The 22,889-nt window shown below is 39.0% G+C and overlaps 1 protein-coding gene across 1 annotated transcript in view; it reads right to left on the reverse strand.

The window, feature by feature from the left end:
• fstl5 (follistatin-like 5) overlaps positions 1-22,889 on the reverse strand; it is a 253,793-nt gene that overhangs the window by 99,268 nt on the left and 131,636 nt on the right. Inside the window, exon 6 of the mRNA XM_050042857.1 lies at positions 17,877-17,997. Within this exon, the coding sequence (XP_049898814.1) occupies positions 17,877-17,997 (121 nt within the window). The remainder of the gene's footprint in view (positions 1-17,876; positions 17,998-22,889) is intronic.

Below are 22,889 nucleotides of genomic sequence, written 5' to 3' on the forward strand. Positions count from 1 at the left end.
ATGTGAGGACTCTAAAACTTCACCAGGGCCTCCGTCAGCATATGGGTGAGTAGATAATGGCTGAATTTTCATTTTTGGGTGCACTATCCCTTTAAGATTTGCTTGAAAGTGTAAGTGGAGGGGGAGCATTTGATTGAGAGTGGAAGGCTATTCCACAGCTTTGGAGCAGCGACTGCAAAGGCACGATCGTAATTGCACGGTCATGCAGCATTCAAAGCTGGTAGACACATGTTATATTGGCCCAATGTGGGCATTAGCCAACTATTAAATCGTCACAACAGACCTGTGAAACTAAATAAGAGTGGGAACAGCATTAAAATTGAGACTCCACCACAACAGTGAACTTTATATATGGCAGTACTGAAGACAAATTCTATGGTGCTTTATTTTAAACAACCAGGTACAAAAAGAGAGAAACAGCAATATGCAAACAATGCTTTGTGCTTCTATAGTTTGATTTCAGCTGTCATTTAATTTGTCTGTGTGTGTGTCTTATAGTTATTGTTTTCTTAATTGTTTTGTTTGTGTGTGAAATGCCTTCATCAGATCGTTTAGGCTCTCTAATCTAACCAGCACTTTTCTTGTGTATTATGTGTTTTATTACTTGTGCAAAACAAACTAAACTGAGAAAACAAGACAGGAGAATATACAACAGATGTAAACATTGAAGCTATTTCTACATTACAGACTTAAGATCTTCTGAGCATCTTTGAAGGTAATAACTTCAGTCAACATCGTCTGAGACAGTCACACTCCACATCTGTACAACTGAATTTATCAGTGTTAATAAATGTTTGTTTGCGTGGATAACTCTGCAGCTAAACTTTAAGTTTAAGAAGTTTGGCATCATTTTGAGGGCAGAAGTACCTTTGATGTGGAGTCTGAGCTTTTCCACTTAAATGAGATTATTTCATAATGCTGTGAAAACACCCGCTCCAAGAGAAATACCGTGGGCTCGGCTACAATGACCAGTGTTTCAGTATCTTTCAACATCTCCAGTCTCATCCTTCTGCATCGGGTGTGCCAGAAGAAATATTTGTGTTTTTGTAGCATTACTGCTGTAACACATTTAAAAATGCAAAAATTACAGGTGTTAGGTAAAGGGCACGAGGATAATTAGTACCCCGTTCCTCTCTCCTCCCACAAACATTATAAACATCAAGATGGCTGTAAAACATTAACAAATGGCCTTAGTGAGTGCATTACCTCTGGCTGATCAGCTTCAAGTCTGTTTCCAAAGCAGCTGTTGGGAGGGATCCTGAGGGACGGCCAGCATTAGTATGCAACAGAGCCTAAGAGGAGCTCTAATTGGATTAATTTTATCACAGCTACCTTGTGGAAAACAACTAATGAAAAATTCCCCTATCTTACTGCAATAAGTAAATCACAGAGCACTTAAGCTTTAGCATAAGAGAGGCCGTGATTTAATTGTTCCATCATATTTCACACACACATAAGGCTGCGTGGCTTTAAACTATATCAGATTGCTTCTCTTTTTATTTTATTGAGGCTTTAATGTTGAGTGACACCTGTTCCTCCACCATTCTGAGCAACATCACAAACCTGTCTGCATGTTTGTGTGTGTTAAGGTGGCAGTATATTTAGCATATGCATCAGTTCTCCTCACCCATCCCAAATTCAGAGGGAGTTACAGTACAGCGCACTGCTTCCATCCTGCTGCCTGTGCAATCTACTAGTTTCACATCAGCATCACAGCACACTCCAGTAGCTGCACGGCTGCAAATGGTGGATGCCAACGCCGTCAACTGGATGACAGGAGATGTTAAATGTTGAGAAAAGAGGATGAATGCAGCAATCTGTTTACACTGAACTGCTAAACAATCCTGACAGCCAGAAAAGCACATTGAACCTCTCTCAGTCAGAGGGCACCCAGATATATTCTGGGAGAAGGTTTCTTCTTACTGTGAATTTAAACCAGACCTGTCAGTGGCGCGTGAGCCCTACTGAAGCGTTCATTCATTGAATCCACAAAGACCTCTGTGACGGCGTCACTGTCCTCAGACCCAGCTGGCCCTGTCAGCAGCAGGACAAACTGTCCTTACCACTAACATCTGAAATTTAATGGACGAAAACAGTCTTGAAGTAAACTTGGAGAGAAGTGTACATTCACCTTGGCTCTGGATCTCCACAGAAACCACTAACCTCACACTGAAACTGTGGCTGTTATGTGATCATTATCGATGTACATAACAAATTCACAACCTATAGAAAGCGGAACTGTGTGATTTGAGCAGCTGCCTATGGAGATTACACTTCACAAAGCATGGCAGCAGAAGAAAAAAATAGACTTAGAGCTTTTAAAAATTCAGGAGGTTGAGGAGAGATGCACTTCTCTTGGGAGTGGATTTCTGGAAAGGCTGCTGGCGTGGATTGCCCTTTATTCGGATTTATTCTCCTGTCAAAACCATTCTTAATTCCGCCAGTTATATTTTCATCATTATTGTGTCTTTCAGATGTAACACATAAATAAACTGCTGTTGCTGCTTCACAGAGGAAAAGACATTACTTACTAAAGGAGAAGGATATTTGCTACTGCACAATGGTGTTTAGAGAGGCTGCATTTAAAAACATTTCTCTTTTAATAAACTCTCTACGACAGTGACAGTGTAACGTGCACGTAATTGCTTCCCATCAGTGACCAAACACATTATCAGACTCTACCAGTGCGCCAGTTTGGCTGATCCTTAGTGGTGCTGTTTCTTTTTACTGATGCATCAACTGTCTTCTGATAAGAAATGCACCAAAATCTATTAATATTCAGAGCAATTATTCGGCCGCTGAACATGGCAACGTGTTCCGCTTTACCTTAAAGAGCATATTATTTTCATTGTCATAATTATTATCATTATTATTATTTATACAATTCAAAGTGCAGAAAATTACTAACCAAAAAAAAAAAAAAAAAGATGTTAATGTGGAAATTGACTTTGTTTTGTTGATTTTTGTTTCGTGACATTCTTCTAAAAAAAAGGCATTCTCAGGATTTTGTCTGAAATGTTTTTTTGTTTTTAATGAAAATGCACAAATTCAAGTGTTGATTAAAACAAAATGGAATAAGATAGAATAAAATATTTTTTGTGTGTAAAAACAGAAGGTCTCTTCTTTAGTTTCATGTATATACTGTCCACACATACATAGAACATATTATTCTGAGCAAATTATGCTGGCTGTGGCTAGCAATTTAAAAATAATACTCTGGCAGGGAAAAGTGTCAATCACCTTTTTATTCTATCTGAGCTGCACTTAATTATGAATTGCCCTTTACATTCAACACAGATGAAAAGAGTTAGAAGCTGTCAGGCTCAACTGTCACACAGGAAAACTTCAACCCCGAGGTGATCATTTTTATATCAGTTACTCACCCTGTGTGACATTGAATTAGTTAAGAAAATTTTGTTTTTCTCACATGCCTTAGGTAAAAAAAGAAACTGAAAGTTCTCGATGAATTGAAGTCATAGACAACCACGTTTAAAAACAGCACAACTACATCAAAATATCTGTTAAACTTTCACACAGTCAGACAACCAGAGGGACAAACCAACAGCCTTTTCCAACTTATCCATGCTCTCTTCGAAGCCAGACTCCACTGACAAAAACAGTAATTTAACCTTGCTGAACACAGGAGCTGCTGCTCTACCACTGCTTCGATCAGTGTATTTAGTTTGTGTTATTGTGTGACTGTGGTGTTTTACAGGGTTAGTTCAGATTCACCAAAGTCACACAGTAACACAAACAAACTACTGATCGAGGCAGCAGTAGACCAGCAGCTCCTGTATTCAGCAAGGTAAAATGACTGTTTTTGTCAATGGAGTCTGGCTTTGTAGAGAGCATCGATAAGTTTCACTTTTGGTTCAGTGCTCCGTTGGAAAAGGTTGTCTGATTGGAAGTACTGGGCGTACGACTGGACAAATGAGACTCTGATTGCACTGCATTGAGTTGTGTGAGAGTTTGTAAACAGATGTTTTGATATAGTTTTGCTGTTGTTAGACTTTTCTAATTTTTTGGAGCCTTTGTTCTCAGGTGGCATGTGTGAAAAGCAAAGTATGCTTCACGAAAACAACTTAAAACTGGGTGAGCAACTGATATACAAATGCACATGTGGAGGTGAAGCACTCCTTTAAACGATAGTATTGAATGTGTTCTACTCCAAATAAAAATATAAACAGCTCTGTCTGCATATTTGTGCTCATTAAATATATATTTGTTAAAAAATACACCAAGCCTTTGTCATCAAGTTTAAGAGAAAAGAACAATCATCCCTCGAGGATTGTTGAGAAAATTTGCCCTTGTACTTCAGTTGAGGATCACTTAGAATTAAAAAAGTAATTCAACTTCTTTTAAATCTCCCTAATACATTCTGGAGATAGAAAAGTCACATGCTGGAAAATGAACCATGAATTATGAAACCATTTTAACACCACTTCTCGCAGCCTGCGAATGGAATGCTCAGCAGGGGTTTTGACAAGTAAAAGCCTGAGTATCCATTAATTGTCGCTGTGCCATGGGTGCTGAATAACAGCAAATTTGCCTTAATGGAAGGAGCCTTCCCTGGAGGAGCCCCGGCTGTTGGTTTGGATGTCTAATTATAATCCTCACAGAAGTAGAGAGTGTAAGTCAACTAATTTTCGATCTTGACAAACTTTCTGCAAATAAAGGGATTACACAAGACTTAGAAACGCACAAGACTGGAGCTGTAAAGACAATGAGAAGGAAGACAATTTAAACAGGACACAATGAAACAAGAAACACAACAAAATGCAGAATCACAACTGTACAGCAACAGCTGATTTCAATATTGGCAAATCAATGTGGTAAATGCTAACACTAACCATAGCCATCATCATTTCCTTTACCAATGAGAGTCTTAACCTTCAAACAAGTACTGAGGTTCAATGTTCATGCTTGACCTTGGAAACAGCATTTGAGACAAAAATCTCACCACAGGGTCAATTTCGTAACTGACAAGAAGTCTTGCAGTGCTTGGAAACAATGGAGATGTAAACATCCACAATCTGAAGACACACTCTACCTGCTGATGAGCATCATGACATACGATCAAAAGCTTCATAACAGCTACTAAATGGACGTTGTGATGGAACTTATTTCTCATTGAATTAAGAAATTTCTGCTGCTTAAATTTTGGCACATTTTGGCAATAGGCCATCCCTATTTAAGATACTAGATACTGTCTGTATTAGAGTTGGATTGTTTTCCAGTTTTGCTCTTCCAGTCCCATGTATGAGCTTAAACTGGTTTGATTTTATGCAAACCGGCTGAACTGGCATTTGTCATAATGAAATGCCCTGGCAAAATTAAAAAGCAGTCTAAACCAGCAACCTGTGCCGACAGCATCACAGCAATAAAGCCAACTTGTATTACATTATTAATAAGCAACATGACAGTAGGGCTGACCTTCGAATCCACTTATGGACATTCGAAGCTTTGGAGCTCAGAACGAATTTAATTCGAAGCATTCGACGACCAGGGGGTTTAAAAAAATAAAATTAAAAAAATTATGGCGAAAACGTAGTTTCTTCCAGCACTAGAATTAACATAAAAATATTCACAAACGAAAAAACACTAATGGTCGGTGATAAGTAGTGTTTAACTTTTGATTGAACACTAAATTAAAACCCTCGGCGCATACTGCAGCACAATCAAACAGATGTGCAACTCAGAGCATCAGAAGTGTCTCTGACACCAGACTCAGAGCGGATGGGTGGAACTGGAAAATGCATATTTTACATCAATAAAATCTATTTTATCATTATTTTGAGTCACATTGTTGAAAGAATTTAGTCGTCTGTGTTCAAGCAGGATAATAGCAGGTCTCCATTGTGCGTCGGGCTTTCTATTTCCTTGTTGGAGATTTTTTCTTTTTTAATTACTACTTACGTTTTTCAAGTGATTTCCCAAATTTGTTGTTGAGTTGTGATATGCCAATTGCTTTTGGCAAATCTGGCACTCTGCTTTCTGGGGGTTGTCGGGGCATATTTTAAAGTGCAACCACACATCTGATGACCTCTTGGACATGTCTGCCAGCTCTGAGTGCGCTCGTTGTCAATATCGGACTGGTGGGGGTTAGTGTTGCGTTTAAGGCCTCCCCCCAGAAAACGAAAAAAAAAAAAAAAAAAAAGCGCCGAAGCTTCGAATTTTTTTTTTTTCACAATCAAATCCCGTGCCATCGAACGAAGCTTCGAATTTTTTGGGTCAGCCCTACATGACAGAGTGATTAGAATAATATTATGTATATAAGTGGACCAATAGAGCCATACCAAAATTTATTGCTAAGCTGAACATGGGAACATGAAGAAGACCAAATTTCAGTAGAGGTGGGAAAGGCGGAGCAAGTTGTGTTTGTTCACTAGAAACTTTTTATATTTTTTTGGGTCACGAGAGGAGAAATGGAAACGTTAGTCTCTCATGAAAAATAAAAATTCACCAATATGGCAACAGTTTCAATTTGAAGCCAATGAACGACGTCCTAACAAACCACGAGTGATGCGGTGTATCATTTTTAGTTGAGCTTTGTTGGACGCTCTATTTCTATATTTTCCTGTCGCTTTGAAAGCTCTGCAATGGATGACGAATGGCTGATTTATGTAAAAAAACAGGAATTATTTACACAGTAAATAATTCCTTCTGGTCTGGTGTTTGGCCTAATATCTAACCCGTTTAAACATTTTTACACCGGCCCTATGCTAGTCTGTATACACCACTTCCTTCCTTGTGATTGGCCCATAACCCTGTCCAACTGCCTTTACTGGGTAGTATGATGTTATAGTCCAGTTGTCAGATTAATGAAATGCATTGTACATTTTTGGTGCCCACAGATATGTTACATTTGTGTGTTTGATATGCATCATATCAACATTTCTGAAGTGGTGACATTTAGATTACAAGTATATGAGCTGAGTTTCTCATCAGGAGGTGGAGGAAAAAGCAGGTATTTTAAGACAATACGTCGGGACATTTACAAGCTGTGTTTGTTGCAACATGGTTGAGCATGGACAGATGGACATGGAGGATCATCCCTGTCCTTAAAAAACACTGTGGGCCTCCACCTTCAACTCACCACATCAACATTATAATATGATAGATACGATTAAAGTTCATTTAAGTTTCCCACCAGTCTCTCAGGAATCTAACGGGCACTCCAAGGCTTCTAGCCTCAGCAGAAATCAAAGAGCTGTATCTCCTGGCTGTGTGTTCTGTCAGGAGGTGTCAGGGTTCAGATCAATATCTTAGCACCCAAGAAACAACAAGCAAGGGTGAGATACGGCCCACAGTGCAGCACAAATAGCATTACCACTTTACTTGATAGGAAAGTATGGTTAAGGTCATTACTGTGAATCAGCTGAACAACAGGCACTAAATAAAATACTTTATGTAGTTGACAGACAGGCTAAAATAAGGATAACTACTGTAGTCAAGGCAGTGTAGTTCAGTACATGAAGTAGGACGACAAATCTTTCTGCTATAGTGTTTGAATGTAGCTACTTTACAGGATGAGGTATTTTCACGTGTGTTAAAAAAGCGAGGAGCACTGCATGTCTGCTGTGCGGGAAGCTGAGAAGAGGCTTTGTTGAGGATGAGATTCAAGCCAACAAACTAGCCTGGGGGAGCATTCACACAGAGGATTCTTTCCAAACACTTGCACATTCATTCTCATTGTTGTCTGTGAAGCGGCGTGTCTAGAGGCCTAGAAAATGCATTTAGTAGGTGTACCCAAACTAATAACATTTAAACTGAGTGATGCACAGGCAGAGCACCCTGTGATTGTCCAGCCAACTTCAAAGGGCTTAAAAAGGACATTGGCACAAGGACGCGGTCACAGTCTGCCTCATGTGGAGCAGCTTATAAAACCCCCTGTCTGAATGCTTCCCAACATAAGCTAACTTAGAAACTCTGTTCACTGCCTACATCACCTGGACAATGGTATTTGATATCACATATACCCATTGGTAACTGAAGCACCAGGAGAACAATGTTCCAGGCTCCCTTTTTACAGTCTGGCTGAGAAATTACTTGTATCAAGCTGTGAGCATGACCTTTTCTTAAGTTTATTTTTGCAGTGATCACAGATGTTGACTGGTCCGCTGCAGATGGCAGAACTCCCTCCCAGCACTGACTGCACAAAAGTGGTTTCAACTATCTTGTTTTGGCAGAGTGTACAGTTCAATAGAAAACCAAGACAGGAGGATGTAAACACATGCAAAATGTGTTTTTTGAGTGCACCTGGATGACTTTTTCCTACATGCTTTCTCAACTACTGCTGCAATTCTTTTCTGGACTTCTTTTATTCCTAGTATGATGAAGGCATGACCCACTACATTCTGCCTCTGACTGACTTAGGCACGACACTGCCTGATGATGACGTCTCTCCCTCGCTAAAAGAAAATGAAGTCTTTGCGGCTCTGCTGTCCTCGGCAAATTAGCCTGAAATCGTTAAACCGTAATCATTTGTTCTAATTGCAGTCCATTCGTTTACACATTCCATATTCATTCCACATTTTAGGGGGCTATAAAATGTGCAAATGGAAATAAATGGTTCAGAGATTATTTCAAGTGTTCCATTTACATTTTGAATTTCGTATTGGAGTCTCTCAACATAAATGCAGAGGAAATGTCAATAAGAGTACAGCAGGCAGTCAATTACATAAAGGATTAAAACATTAAATCAGAGACAATGTGAAAATGTTTGGTGCATCAAAATGAACCATTTGCTTTAGTTGGGAAAAAGCATGAAGGCAAATCAGAGGCAGAATGGGATGCTTCATGCCTTCGCCATGGTAGGAAAAAAATATCCTGACAAATAACAACAAACTACAAAGGAGACAAAATCTAACATTTCTAAACAAACTTGTTATCAGGTTATGAAAAGTCTGAAACCTTAAAGGTCCAGTGTGTTGGATTAAGGGGGATATATTGGCAGAAATGGAATAAAATAAAATAATTATTATAACCTATGGTGTTTTTGTGATAATATTCTTGACGATATGACAAATTAGTAAATTAGTAAATAATTTTTTTAGTTTGTGAACAACAACAGTTACTCAGGGCGAGATTCAGATTCTGTATACAATATTAATAAATCTAAAATAAAATCTACCACAAATTACACATTTAAACAGCTCCCAAATACAAAAAATGTCCCCTGGGATCTAAATATATATAAATCAACAGGTGATTTCCTTCTTTTAGTAAAATCCTAAATGATTGAGTTGTTGTTGTTTTTTCTCCACCTGGACCTTTATGCTCTGCCATTTCTCCTCTAATCATCACGCTGTAACCTGTGACAGGCGAGCGGCACATATATTTAGCTTACCAAAGGTTTAATGACTTGACGACACCGACTCCTGTGTGCACACGGCGAGAGAGGAGAGGGAGAGACGCTGTGCTGCTGCCAGAGGAGCCGCTGAATGAGTTCCCTCTGAGCGGTAACTCACTAAAAGAGTCTGAGAAGTCCGGGGCTGTTCATAAAACATTCAGGACGCCACAGTTTATCCCACACTACTGAAGCTGCTCCTCATTTTGGAACCACCGCAGAGTCGGTAATACTTTTGATTTCAGCCATGCTTGTTGTTGCCGTGGGTAACAGTATTATGTCATACATCAACAAGTCAAAATATAACAAGAATTTATCATATGATATTAAAAATTATATCGGTATTATCTTAAACAGGATGATATGGCACACCCCTTGTGAGGACACATAAGCAGTAGTTGGGCTAGCAGCTCCACAAAGAGCCAAACAGCATCAAAGAAGCAGTTTCAGCTGATTGCAATCTGCAATCCTCACTTCTAGTTGCCAGTAAATCCCCCTAAATCTCACACACTGCTACTTTAAAAAAGACAGGGAACATAACTGTCGCGCTTTACTCTGCTTTTGACTGGAGAGCATGTATATGTTGAAATACAATAAATGAAGTTATAATAGAGTTAGGTTTTTTTTTCTTATGGTATACAATAAACATCTGGTTGTGCTGTGACACTGAGGATAGTACTGGATGCAGCATTAATGCAGATTACTAAATATAAAGGCACAACCATGATGGCTATTCCTGTCACATACAGCACAGAGTAACTTCTACTTATTGAAATTCTAAAATTATAGTGCAGCTTTACCGACTGAGCTGAGGCACAGCATAACTCCCGTACTTTATACACCACAGCCTATACTGGTGCTCATAGATTACAAATTATTCATTACAAAACTTCTGTATATGCTCGAGAGGTATGTTCAAGGTCACTGCTTTGCACATTATTCTGTAGCCTTCCTCACATGCTCTCTGTGTACTGCACAGCTGATGTTAATGTCTGACAGTAAATGCCCCAATGTATCGTGACACTTTGACCAAAAGTTAGACACTTTATGATAGATGACACCTTATCTGTTTACCCATGATGCACTAGGCCATCAGTCACCAAATTATTCAACGATGACAAGGGGCTGACTATCAGTAGCGTGACAGACATCATTCATATCTGTAACATCATCTAATTAAAAGACATCACTCCTGCCAGACAGTTGCCTTACTGCTAGCTGAAGCAAATTGATTCTCAACCCTCTTCTAGTCTATGCAAAGGAGGAATGAATAATGCATGGACATTAAAGTCTTATCTTCTGTCCTGACAAACAACGTTGCCACGCTTTGAATATTCCACAAAGGTGTGCAAAGGGTCCTTATTAGCAGAGTAGTCAGACAGGTGCCGTTTTCATGGGGAGTCATTCTGCATTTACTGCTGTTCGTTTCCAAGCTGCACCATAATTCTGGACACACTGGATCAACTGATTTACTTTATGATGGTGCTCAGTTTACGACTGTGCTTAAGGTATTTGCATAGATTTTTATAGCTGCCACTCACAGGTTATGCCGGCAATGAACTGAAAAACTATAACTTTGCGATGCATTTGTGCCACAGGCGCTGTGACCGAGAGGCCAAATCAATCCACAGATTTCTGACCATGTTACTCCTCTGTGCTGCTGGTCTCCTCACTACACCTCTCATTGAAATACATGTTCAAGGCTATGACTCAAGTCATCATGAATGAAGATGACGGGAACAGCTGTGCACCCAGCCTCTCATATTAAAAGAAATGTCTCACTGTGTGTTATGTTATATAGCTGTTTTATACCTGTATGTTGTAGAACACCGGCAGTCATAAAAATAGATTGGCCATGCTCCATAAATCTGATTGACTAGTGTTTTTTAGTCGCCCCGATAACATAATAAAAAGTAATGCTTTCCCAATTAGAATTTATTTCCTAATGTGAATCCTATAGATGATGTTAGATGATTATGAGCATCAGGGCAGGCTACATAGTGCAGCCCATGTTGGTGAACATCTAGACTGCTGAGCAAGAAGCTGAACCCCAGTGTGGTGTGTACCTATATGGTGAAAAATCCTTCAGCTCAGACTCTGATGGGAGAAAATAAGGCCTGCAGGGCAAGAAAAATCTTTGATATGCAATAAAAATGTTTAATATTACTATGATGATATGACCTGTGATAAACAGATACTAATGTGTGCATATTAGCCATACAGTTTGTATGTCTTTCTGCTTTAATAGGTACTGCTAACATAGATCCAAAACACTAAATAGCCTGTATCTACTAAATAAAGAAATGTAATAAATGATTTGAACATGTATATTGTTACTGGCTGTAATGCATACATACTGGGTATGACCTCAGTATTTAAAGGCGTAGTGTGTAAGTTTTAGAGGGATTGCAACCTGCTAAAACTTCTCCCCGCTAGAATTACTTCAGTTTTTTTATTATTCATATGCAGAGGTCTCTTCCTCTCAAAAACAAACAGACCAGATGATTTAAACTGGTAAAAACACAGAATAAAACAGTTTAACATTACAAAGCAGTGAATCCTCAACAAAGTTTGGCATGTTGATGCGGGCGGCTTGTTCACCACGCACTAAAGTGTGCACACCTCTTCCCTCTGATAACTTCAGATCCAGATATTCAGAGGGTTTTTAGCGGGAGTTGAATTATCCCCAGAAGTCTCTTCCTTTCCAAAACAAGGAAAACTGTGACTGTGTTTGTTGCAGATGGGCTTCTAACTACGGTGGCTGCCGCAAAAACACGCAAACGTGAATGGCCCTGTTTGGAGCCAGCGTTTGATTTGTCCATTCTTGGCTACTATAGAAACATGGCAGTGCAACATGACCATCACCATCAACTAGGACCCATTCCTGATGGAGATACAAAGGACTCATTCTAAGGTAACGAAAACACAACATTTCTTATTTTCAGGAGGTTATACACATCTACAGTACACTTACTACATTATATTCCATTCATGTCAATATATCCCCCAAAATCCTACACACTATATATTTATTATTATTATTTTTATTTTGTTTTTTTAAACTGTCGCGTAAAACAACTTGAAAATGATCACAGAGGTAGTTGGGGACCTGTTCTACAAGGATATGGTGGAGCTTGCTGATAACAATTTCATTAGATTTTTTTAAATAGAATTTTTACAATCTGCCCACGTAGGAATAAATTGGATATAGTTCTGATTTTAGCATCCAGTTATAAAAAATGCTGTAGTGAAAGAACAAGAATGTAATGACATGTGTAGGCTTGTGTGTTTGCACCAAAATGTGGTAGGGACTCTTAGCATCGTGTTTTTTTTATTACATGTGTTGGGATTCACAGGACCACAGATGTTTTGTCATTTGGTAAAATCTAAACTGGAGAGACTTTTTCCTCTGCATGCTCTTTGTTTTCCAAACAAAGACAGCTATTTGACACCCATCTCCAGGAGGTCTCACCTCACACCTCAGTGAGACACAAGTCTCACAACTTGATTGGACAGGACTTTTACAGTGACATGTGACTCTGATGTCACAGGCATCTGTACAAGGTCTGCTCCCTCCAAGCTTGCTCTCTCTTGCTCTGGAGCTTCAACAGCTCACAACTCTTTCCGGCTGGGCCTGGAACAGCACAGAGGCCCAGACCCTTGCTCCATACCCCAAACCACTAAAGGGAGGGCAACTGATCATGGACTCTCTTGCAAACACAAGGTTTGCAACTAGCTTTCCAACAACAAGGAACGAAGTGAGTTTGCACCCAGCGTCTAACTCTGCTAAACCCTGAGCAACCAGCTTCCTTGGAGTTTCACCTTTGGAACAAAGGACCCAACAAAGACTGCACCCGGAACCATCTTCCCAGCCTTCTTCTGCCGGCTAACAAAGCAGCACACCACCAAGTGACTCTTTCTCCCATCCATTCAAGGATCGGTAACGTAACAACTGGGCATAGCTTATCACAGCTTTACAGGCTAAGCAAGACTGTTCAACTTGTTGTACGTGATTTGATGCAGTTTACTGAGTTATTGTTGTGATAGATTGCAGTTAGGTCATTGATTAGTTGGCTTCGCCAAAGCTAAGTGTTTAGTTTGCTAATACTGTTCACAAACAGATTCTTGCACCCAACTAAACAATCTCTGCACTAATCCAGATCGTTTGCAACACAAATCACATTCACATAGACTCATTAACAAATAGGCTTTCAACAGAGCTATATCCAAACAGGCATCTCAAAGTTCCCGCTTCTTTTCCTTGGTCTTTGTCCTGACCACACGGTCAGACAAACACCTCCCCCTGAAGCCGGCCTTGATTCGGCCATTTTGGTAGTTCTCTGTTGTCAGCCATTTTGTTTTGTAGGCCAAACGGCTCCTTGATCACCACACCCGCCTTTGTCTTTCTTTCTCTTCTTTCTCTCTCTCTCACACACACAACACACATATACACACCAAGCTTGTATATAGTTAGTTAGAATTTGTGTGTTTTGGTTTGCTTTGCTAGTTTGTGAATAAATATAATTCTTTGGAATCATGCCTACTGTCTGTTTAATGTTGCACAAGAGTGAATGAATAGTCAACCTCTGTTGCATCAAGAACTCCGAAATCCTTCAGGCATTACCGTTAATTTTGGTTGTTGTCATTAATTTAATTATTAATCAAACTCCAAATTAACAGTTTAGCCTATTTTATGAGACTGATACCTTTAACTGGCTATCATTTTTCCCTTTACGGGAATGGTGCCCCATGAGGTGATTTAATGTTAATTAAGTCACATTATTTAACATAATTAATAATTATCAATAATTATTAATTATTTCCGATAGCCAATTAAATCCCAACATATTTGGTGCCACCGTGTGAAGCCTAATGTGTTGACCCCAACACATGACCATTTTGGTACAAACATTTACCTGCCAGTGTGTCGGACAGCCAGATATACGTTTGGTACTGAGCAGTTGTTAATTTTGGACCCTGACGGCGAATGCAAATAAAAATATTTTTCTTATTTTTTATGTTAGTCATTTGCAGTGTCAGTCTTTTATTATGTGTTGATTGTTCATATTGCAATGACAATGGAACTGTTCAGCACTAGAGCAAATGAAGATATGAACATCAAATTTAATGGCTCTCCGTGATGTGAGAAGGCTGCTGTTACTGCTGAAACCACTCACAACTGACACCAGAGTCTGCAACTTACTGCGGCTTTCACAGCTTTCTGATCAGTCAGTGGATTTGCCTGTGTCCCAGATCTACAATCACTTTTTTCTTAAAACCACATGAAGTTTTGACAAATCCAGGTCTCTGTATTTTCTAAGGCTTCAGCTCCTTTGCACCATGACTGTGTTATCTCCCTTGGTTGATGAATAGAGTTCTATTGAAATCAGGTGAATTGAAAAGTTCAATACAGTTGTTACTCTCTGGAGAAGGTAAATTTGTGACCTTATTATCAGCCTTTCTTTCTCAGCTTCCCTCACAGGCACACTGAGGGCCTATCTTTGAAGCACCTAAGCATTTAGCTGAGTGAAGTGGGTTTAACGATGAATAAAGTGAATAAGACACCAGCTGAGAACTACAATGACCTCCAAGTATGTAAAAAGCTCATATAAATTCAGTGTTGGGTGAGCAGAGGTGAAATGGCTTCGAGCGCTGCAGAAGTGTGCATGAAATTCCTGAGTCAAGCTGAGTTGTTGACAAAGACACAAAAACTACTACTGAGCACATTACTGCGTGATTGAATCTGCTACTTTTTAAATAGTACTTTATGGAAATGGAAAGAAGTAAAAGAGAAGAGTAAGACAGGTTGAAAGAAACTCAGCATTAAATATCCCATTTCCTCGTGAGGAGTTAAGCTGGAAGCTTGCGAGAAAGAAAAAAAGATCTAATAAAATGAAGAGGAAGTAGTTGGGAGCTAGAGGAACTCAATTCTTCAAGGAAACGCAGCTCTCCGCAGTTGGGCTGGGGTTACTTTATTTTCATGACTTGCCAGAAGGGGTTTGCTCCCACACATCCACGTGTGATGTGGAGAACAGCAGACAAGATGAGACTCCTCCACTTTGCTGTTGTGACTTTGTCTGCTCTAAGAGATGCTTTAAATACAAAGGGCTGATGAGATGAAGGTTGATTATGAATTCTCTCCCACCGCTAAATGTGTCAAGCCAGCCAAATGTCAGAGGATATTCTGTCAGAGGATATTGAGCTGACTGAAAATGTCAGACAGAGAGGAACCGTGAAAGAGCACATGAGGAGGAAACAAAAGGAAGAGAGTGGTGCACATGTGTTGGTGTGACTCAGGCATGCCAGAGCACCTGTCATATTATAATGGAGGAGCTGTGGGGGGTTTGGGTTGAACTACTGTTTCGCATTAGTCATGACCTGCTTCCTTTGGCACCAACTTCATATTGAACGGCTTGTTATGCATCTACACAAGAAAACCAAACATTTGAAGATCAACAATACAGCTGGCAACAATTTGAAGTTCAGAGTATGTAAACCTTTGGCGAGATATCAAACACTTTTACTGGTTTGTCAACAGAGTAACTTTGTAATGACCCATGTTTACAAAGGGAATGCAACTGACTGATTTCAAAGTAGAAACAAACAAAACGCAAATTAATTAGGCAACCTAATTTCTCTCATGGAGTCCAAAAGATTTATACATAAGAAAGACAGTAGGAAGAGAAGCACAAGTATCAACAGTATCTCAGGTTTAAATGAATTAAGGAAATTAAAGCACGGCGCCATTATTTGGACTGGGGTTTGGGTTTTTTTAATCATTCTGCAGCTTCCCAGTAGTGTTCCTGATGTATTCGCACCCAGAAATTTTAATTTTGGTCAAAGTATGTACATTTTAGCTTCAATATGCTATTTTTTCAAGCCCTCTAAAACTGTTTGCCAAGTGACCTTTGGCGTTTGGGATAAAAAATATCATCAATTCATCATTTTAATCTTATTAGACATTTGTGTGATGTTTTGTCATAATTAGCATAAGAATTGTGGAGTTTTGGCCAAAAACACATTTTGTGAGGTCACACTGACCTTGACCTTTGACCTCCAACCACCAAAGTCCGAATGCTTGAGTCAAAGTGAACATTTGTACCAAATTTGAGGAAACTCCCTTCAGGTTTTCTTGCTATATCTTGCTATAAATGAGACAGATTTTGGGTAACAGGGACCTTTGGCATACAACCACCAATAACTAATCAGTCCATAGTTGAGTCCAAGTGAAGGTCTGTGCCAAATTTGAAATAAAAAAATCCCTTGAGGGGTTTTTGAGATATCATGTTGACAAGAATGGGACACACAAGGTCACAGTGACCTTGACCTTTGACCTAAGACCACAAAAATCTAATCAGTTCATCACTGATTCAAAGGGGACGTTTGTGCCAAATCTGAAGAAATTCCCTCAAGGCATTCTTGAGATAATCTAGTTCACAAGAATGGCACAGACATACGTACGGATATATCTAAGAGGCATAAAAAAACGAATGGATCGAGGCAGAGGGTTGACCAGCAACCTCCATGTGCTGTGAGGTAAAATTACTGTTTCCGTCAATGGAGTTGAAAGGGGTTGTCTGATGGCAAGGTAAGGCAGTAAAATAATCTAAATATAGCCTACACTAAAAATGATTTTTTTCTTGGTCATCCTTGATTTAAGGTGGCTAAAATACATTTTGCTGCTGCCCCTGTTCCCAACCACCAGACTCCTTACAGTAATGTTACGTCACAGAACACAGGGCGTTACCAGTCACTGCTACCCCTGATCAGTTAGTTTGTTTTTGTCATTGTGGGTCTTTGAGAATCCAACTAATTTGGCATCAACATCAGCCTACACTGCTGACCACCATCTAACTGTAGGTAATACAATGACTACGACTCTATCAATGTGTTTATAAAGCACAAATGCAGAATTAAATTGAATCTCAACGTGTCATCATGTGGTTAAATCATGGTTTAATGGCATCATGTTCCACCTCCTAGCTCAAATCTTACAGGCTGACACTTTTCTCACTCTCTTTGTTTACACCGTCAGCGATAGGCGTGTGAGGAGGGTGGTGGATCAGCACTATAACCTACATCACAGCATTTTGATAATGTCTGAGTGGGAGTTTCTGTTTGAAAACATGGAAAAGAAGACAGATGAACCCGCCCTGTAATTATGTCATGAACTCTAACAGATTTCTGTTGTTGCTATGGTTTCAAGTTACCCTCTCTTTTACAGTTTAATCACACTTATTGCATTGCTGAACAAATAAATTAGGATTAACTAGTGTAAAGTGATGTGGACATATTTGTTACAATGTTTAAGAAACAATATTAAGACTATGGGACCATTAAACTTCAACACATATAATAAACACATTGATATATTAAAAGTATGAGAATTTCAGCTCTGCCACATCTTATCCAAAGTTTACTCAGATGAAGTGAACGGAAAAATGCAGGCATGAAAATATCTAGTGCTGCTAAAACCCTGATCTGTCAGGGACGGTGTTAAGCCTTTTCAAACTTGGAAAACACTCACCCAAAGCTGTGTAAAACTCCTCTTTTGTCAGGTGCTCGTCGTCATTGACATCGTTGTACTTCAGCAGGTCGAACAATGTGCACTCAGAGACATCTTTGGACAGACCTTCATGCTTGATGACCTACAAAGAGAATGCATTGATGTTGACAGACGGTGGACAGTACTTTAAGGTGTGACTGAAAAATACAGGAATACTGCCAGGATTAAGGTTTTTTCATTAACATAATGAGTTAAAATAATGAGGAAATGGTCATAAATGTATCTATCCAAATATCTGTAAGTATCAACAACAGCATCCTTAAAATTTATATGGTGATATTTAGAAAAATATAAATCATAGTCTTGTTAAAATGGTTAACTGTAAGGCATCAGATATGTTAAAACTTAGCAATGCTTGAAAATTCAATTTGAATGACTATACATCTGTCACAGATACATATTTATAATGTTTGCAGTGAAGTGTCTAAACCCTGATGAAGACAACTTTGTCAAAGTGTTGGTTTCATCCTAATACTTCAAAATGTATATTACCCTCTAAAGTGTAGTGGAATAAATGCACAAAACAGCATTAGATGGAAATTCACAAAGTTTACGGGGACATCTCACACCAAAATTAATAAATGTATATTTTACCATCGGCACGCCTAGCTTAACTAGTGGCACACTAGCAATAAGTATGCAAGAGAGTTTATTGAATTGATTATAAGAGGTTCCCCACACATTAATTTATTTGTAGCACCCATCATGATAACATCTGCCGCATTGCACTGATTTTCTAATTTTGGAGCTGGACTGTTCATTAGGAGCACTTTTGATATATATTCACTTATATTACTTTCATTTGATAGGGACGATGCAATTTAACATAGTTCCAATACAGAGTATGGGACTGATGTGTTTCACAGAGTTTATAGCTGTTGCTAATTTTCAACTCTTGTCCCTAGTTGGACTTTTACATGTAGATCTAAAATGTTATTAAAAATATAAAGTTTCAAACATCATGCAACCTTAATACACTATAAACATGAAAAGGACAATATATTACATAGATCACAATGTACACTAGACATACCACTACACACATACCACAATACACCAAAAAAAAGTTTGAGCGCATTCAGCTAGGAGTGGCTACAGCTCTGGTTTTCTTTTAGCCAGCTCTTGACCTTTGTTGTGAAGAATTTTAAATCTGTAATCAGTTTGATTTCCATTGGTAACATGTTCCAGAGTTGACAGCCCTTTATGGAAAAAGCTGATTGTACAAATTTAGATTTATGATATGGTATTTATAACTGCCATTCACATTGTTCCTTGTTACTCTCCTACTGTCTTGTCTTTGAATGAGGCTACCGTTCGGTTATTCATTGTTCATGTAGTCTGGGCACAGACGGAGCAGCAGAATGCCAGGCACAGTGTAAGTGATATTTAACCTTTCATCGATCTGATCTGATTAGCTTATCCACCCCGCAGCTCAAACTTCACAAACTGCTGAGGAAAATAAGGATCTAATGGAGAGTTTCAAGCTGCTTTCACAAACCCGCTAAAACCAACAAATTTAGAGAGGCGACAGAGACTGATACAAAGGGACGGACACACACACATCGAAAGTTCACAACTTTAGCATTGCACTTGATGAGGGGGTGGATGTAAATGACATACCACATTTGGCATCATGGCAAGATACTGTAATGTGACTGTGAGGGAGGAACTCTGGTGCTTAAACCAAGGTCTAAAGCAACAAAAGATGAAGATAAAGCCAAAGTTTTTATGGAGCATTTTGAGTAGCGATGGACTGACGTTATATTAATATGGCACATGATGGTTAACAAGGACATTTAAAAATTGTACCTCATATTAAAAGGCTGCCAAACCCTGATGTGGATTGATAAACAGCACTATAGTTAAGAGGGAAAATGTGTACTTTTTATTTTTGGCTGAAATGTCCCTAAGTGCAGTGCTTGAGTGAATTTACGTACTTTGTGTACTTATTCAATTTACTGTCCACTTTTTTTGAAAGTTTAGATATAATCTCTGTGATGAGTCAACGTTTCGTGGCCAATCTAAAATCTGTGTTGAATGTCAAAGTTGATGAAACACTCACAGCATTAGCTGTCACTTTATTACAGCCAAACTGAAGTTTTGTCACAATAGATGGTGAAAGGCCCCAAACACTGTGCAGATTTTATCATCACCCTGCTAAAGTGCGGTCCTACTCATCCCCCCTCCGCATGGCCATGGCAGTAAAACATCCATCATGCTAGATCAGCTGTCAAAACGCTGATCACAAGGGACGGCTTTATACATCATGACTCGTACATCGGATCACTGCACTTCCCTTCCCAGATGGCTCGCTCAAAATTTAGGAGTCACCTGTAATGGCATATCCTTTGTGCATCATACAAACACAACAAATAACGGTGGCCTACACAGTAAAACAGCTGCTTTTTGTATATTCGGTCTCATCTGCAAAACAGTTTCTTTCTTTCTTGTAAGTACTTTATAATTAACTGTTGATCTGCATCTAAACCAAAACCAACACAAGCTACAGATTGCAGATTCATGCAGATTTATCAGAAAGAAAGGTAGTGAAACTCAAAAATATTGGACACTGGTCCTTTCTTGCTTGTTCTGTCTTGATTTGAAGATTTTTGAAGTGTTGTTGGAGTTGCAGGATTTGATGCTTTAATGCTTCTAAAAATGTCCTGACATGACATCACACAGAAACTTTTGATTAATCTGTTTACTTCAGATATTTGTAGTCACTTTTTCTGTAGCGGCCATTCAACCCCAGTAAAAGAGGAACGGCTTTCAGCAGAGAATGTGAGCTAAATGAACTGATACACATCATTGATGGTATAACCAGCTGTAATGTTTGTGAATGCAGCTTCTGCCTGTTTCAAATCGAAGCTTAATTTACAGAGTCAATGGAGCATCGGCTGGTTAGTCAGACAGAACACCGATCTACCCAAGTTTTTACTACCTCATAACATTTTAGACTCATTTCAGTAATTACAGAGGGCCTATTTAGGTAGTACAGACTTTATGTATCATAACCACCCTCATTTGGGTGGAAGATTCAACATTAAAGGTCAGTAAGACCACCGGATCTTCAAAAACTTTTTTTGTTGAACACCCCAGTACTATCAGAAACAAATTTACATCAGTCCTGCTGCTTCACGCTTTTCAAAGGTCAAATACAACATTTCCACTCTTAGATATGTGGGAACTGGTGTCATCCACACAGGTGATATAAACTTTGCTCCGACAACAGAAACTCTTCACATACATACATGAGCACTCTGGCCCCCAAAGGCCTTGATGAGGGGTTTGATATTAGACATTCCTTTTAGTTAAGTTAATATTCTGTCATGTCTCCCACAGTAACACTGCCCTCTCAATATACTTTGTTCTTTAGGAATATTTTCATGTCTTACCGTTTTTCTTTGTTACTTGATCTCAACTGCAATTTACAATGTTAGATTAATGACAAAAGGAGCCTCCAAATATGACTGTTGAGCTGCACAATTTATCAAATATTAATCTCGATCACAATTTTGGCTTCCCACAATTAAATTACCATAATCACCTGCAACACTGACGTTTGAAACGTGTGCTCAGCTCACAGAAAGTGTTTCCTAAACTAATAGGCAGCCTCCATTTTTGAGGAGTTGTCATGATGCTGCACTTGCGCCCTGCAGCCGCAGCCTGTGAAAACTTTCCTGAATGTTGCAGCTGCAGAGGAGTAAAATACAACAAAGAGCAGACCGGCAAAACAAAGATTAGATGTTTGGGGCAGAGGGCGAAGAGCTAGTCCCTCGATACAGATCATCATCAACTGTTGTTTTGGAAATATTTCAGATATAGGACAAGTGATGTTAAGCAAGAACAAATCATGTATGTAAAGAGTGTATGAGACTTGTGTGTGCGCTGCAAAGCAACACTTACTCCTTTAACCACCTGACAAAACACCACAATCTGCGGTGCAATTAATGTATCAAGCCCAAGGAGAATAGCCTTGCTAACGTTGCCTCATGGAATCCCTACCCTCCCATATTCTTTTTATGTGCCTTTTTGCACTTCATATAAGTATCCTCGATCAATTGTTTAAGAATAATTAAGGGTGATGTTTGCAACAGGTGTGGTATGTCAGTTGACGCATCACGGGTATTTCAGATGGCGACTCTTGTATTTATCAGAAGTCTGAGGAGGAGCTGCTTGCTGAAACGTTACACAGCATTAAAATCCGTCTAACAGGACCTTTCTGGTGTGCAGATGTATTTATTTTCTACACAGCCACACATGAACAGATGTATTTCAAAACAGTACTGGTCACCTCCTGTCTATTTCTGTAAGCTGAAACCATTTCCCTCAGTGGAAACAAAGATTTTATTTACTTTAATTTCACAGAAACAGTAAATTGTCAAGACAATAAAGCCTCCACAAAAATAGCATTATAAGTCTTGCATGTGATTTATCCTGGCTTCATATGAGCAGAGGAAATCTCCGCTAGTCGCTAGGCTAATTCATACAATGTAAAATGCTATATGCTTGTGCTAATAAGGTTAGCATGTAGTAACTGGAAAACATGTTTAGTATAAGACAGTTGTTTTGTCAGTGAACCTTGTGAGCTGTAATGGAGCCGAATTTTGTAACGTTACCTTTGTTAAATGTTGCTGTTGTCCCTTTCTTCATATGAGTAGAGGAAAAGTATGCTAGCCTCAAGGCTAGTTTATACAATGTAAAATGCCATAGGCCTGTGCTAATAATATTAGCATGTTGTTTTTGTGGGGAAAATGTGTCCAGATAAAGACAAGTGCTTTGTCTGTGAATGCTGTGAGTTATAGTGAAGCCGATTTGTATATTTATTTCTGAAATTGTCGTTATTAAGCCATGATTAATGTGTGTTTTAGGTGTGTTAATACTGAGATATATATCGTGTATCGCCAGTCAGCCTGTAAATACCGAGATATGAATTTCTGTCCATATCGTCCAGCCCTATTCTGTTCAACTCTT

The sequence above is a fragment of the Epinephelus moara genome, chromosome 4 (genome assembly GCF_006386435.1).
Source record: "Epinephelus moara isolate mb chromosome 4, YSFRI_EMoa_1.0, whole genome shotgun sequence".
Classification (NCBI taxonomy): domain Eukaryota; kingdom Metazoa; phylum Chordata; class Actinopteri; order Perciformes; family Serranidae; genus Epinephelus; species Epinephelus moara.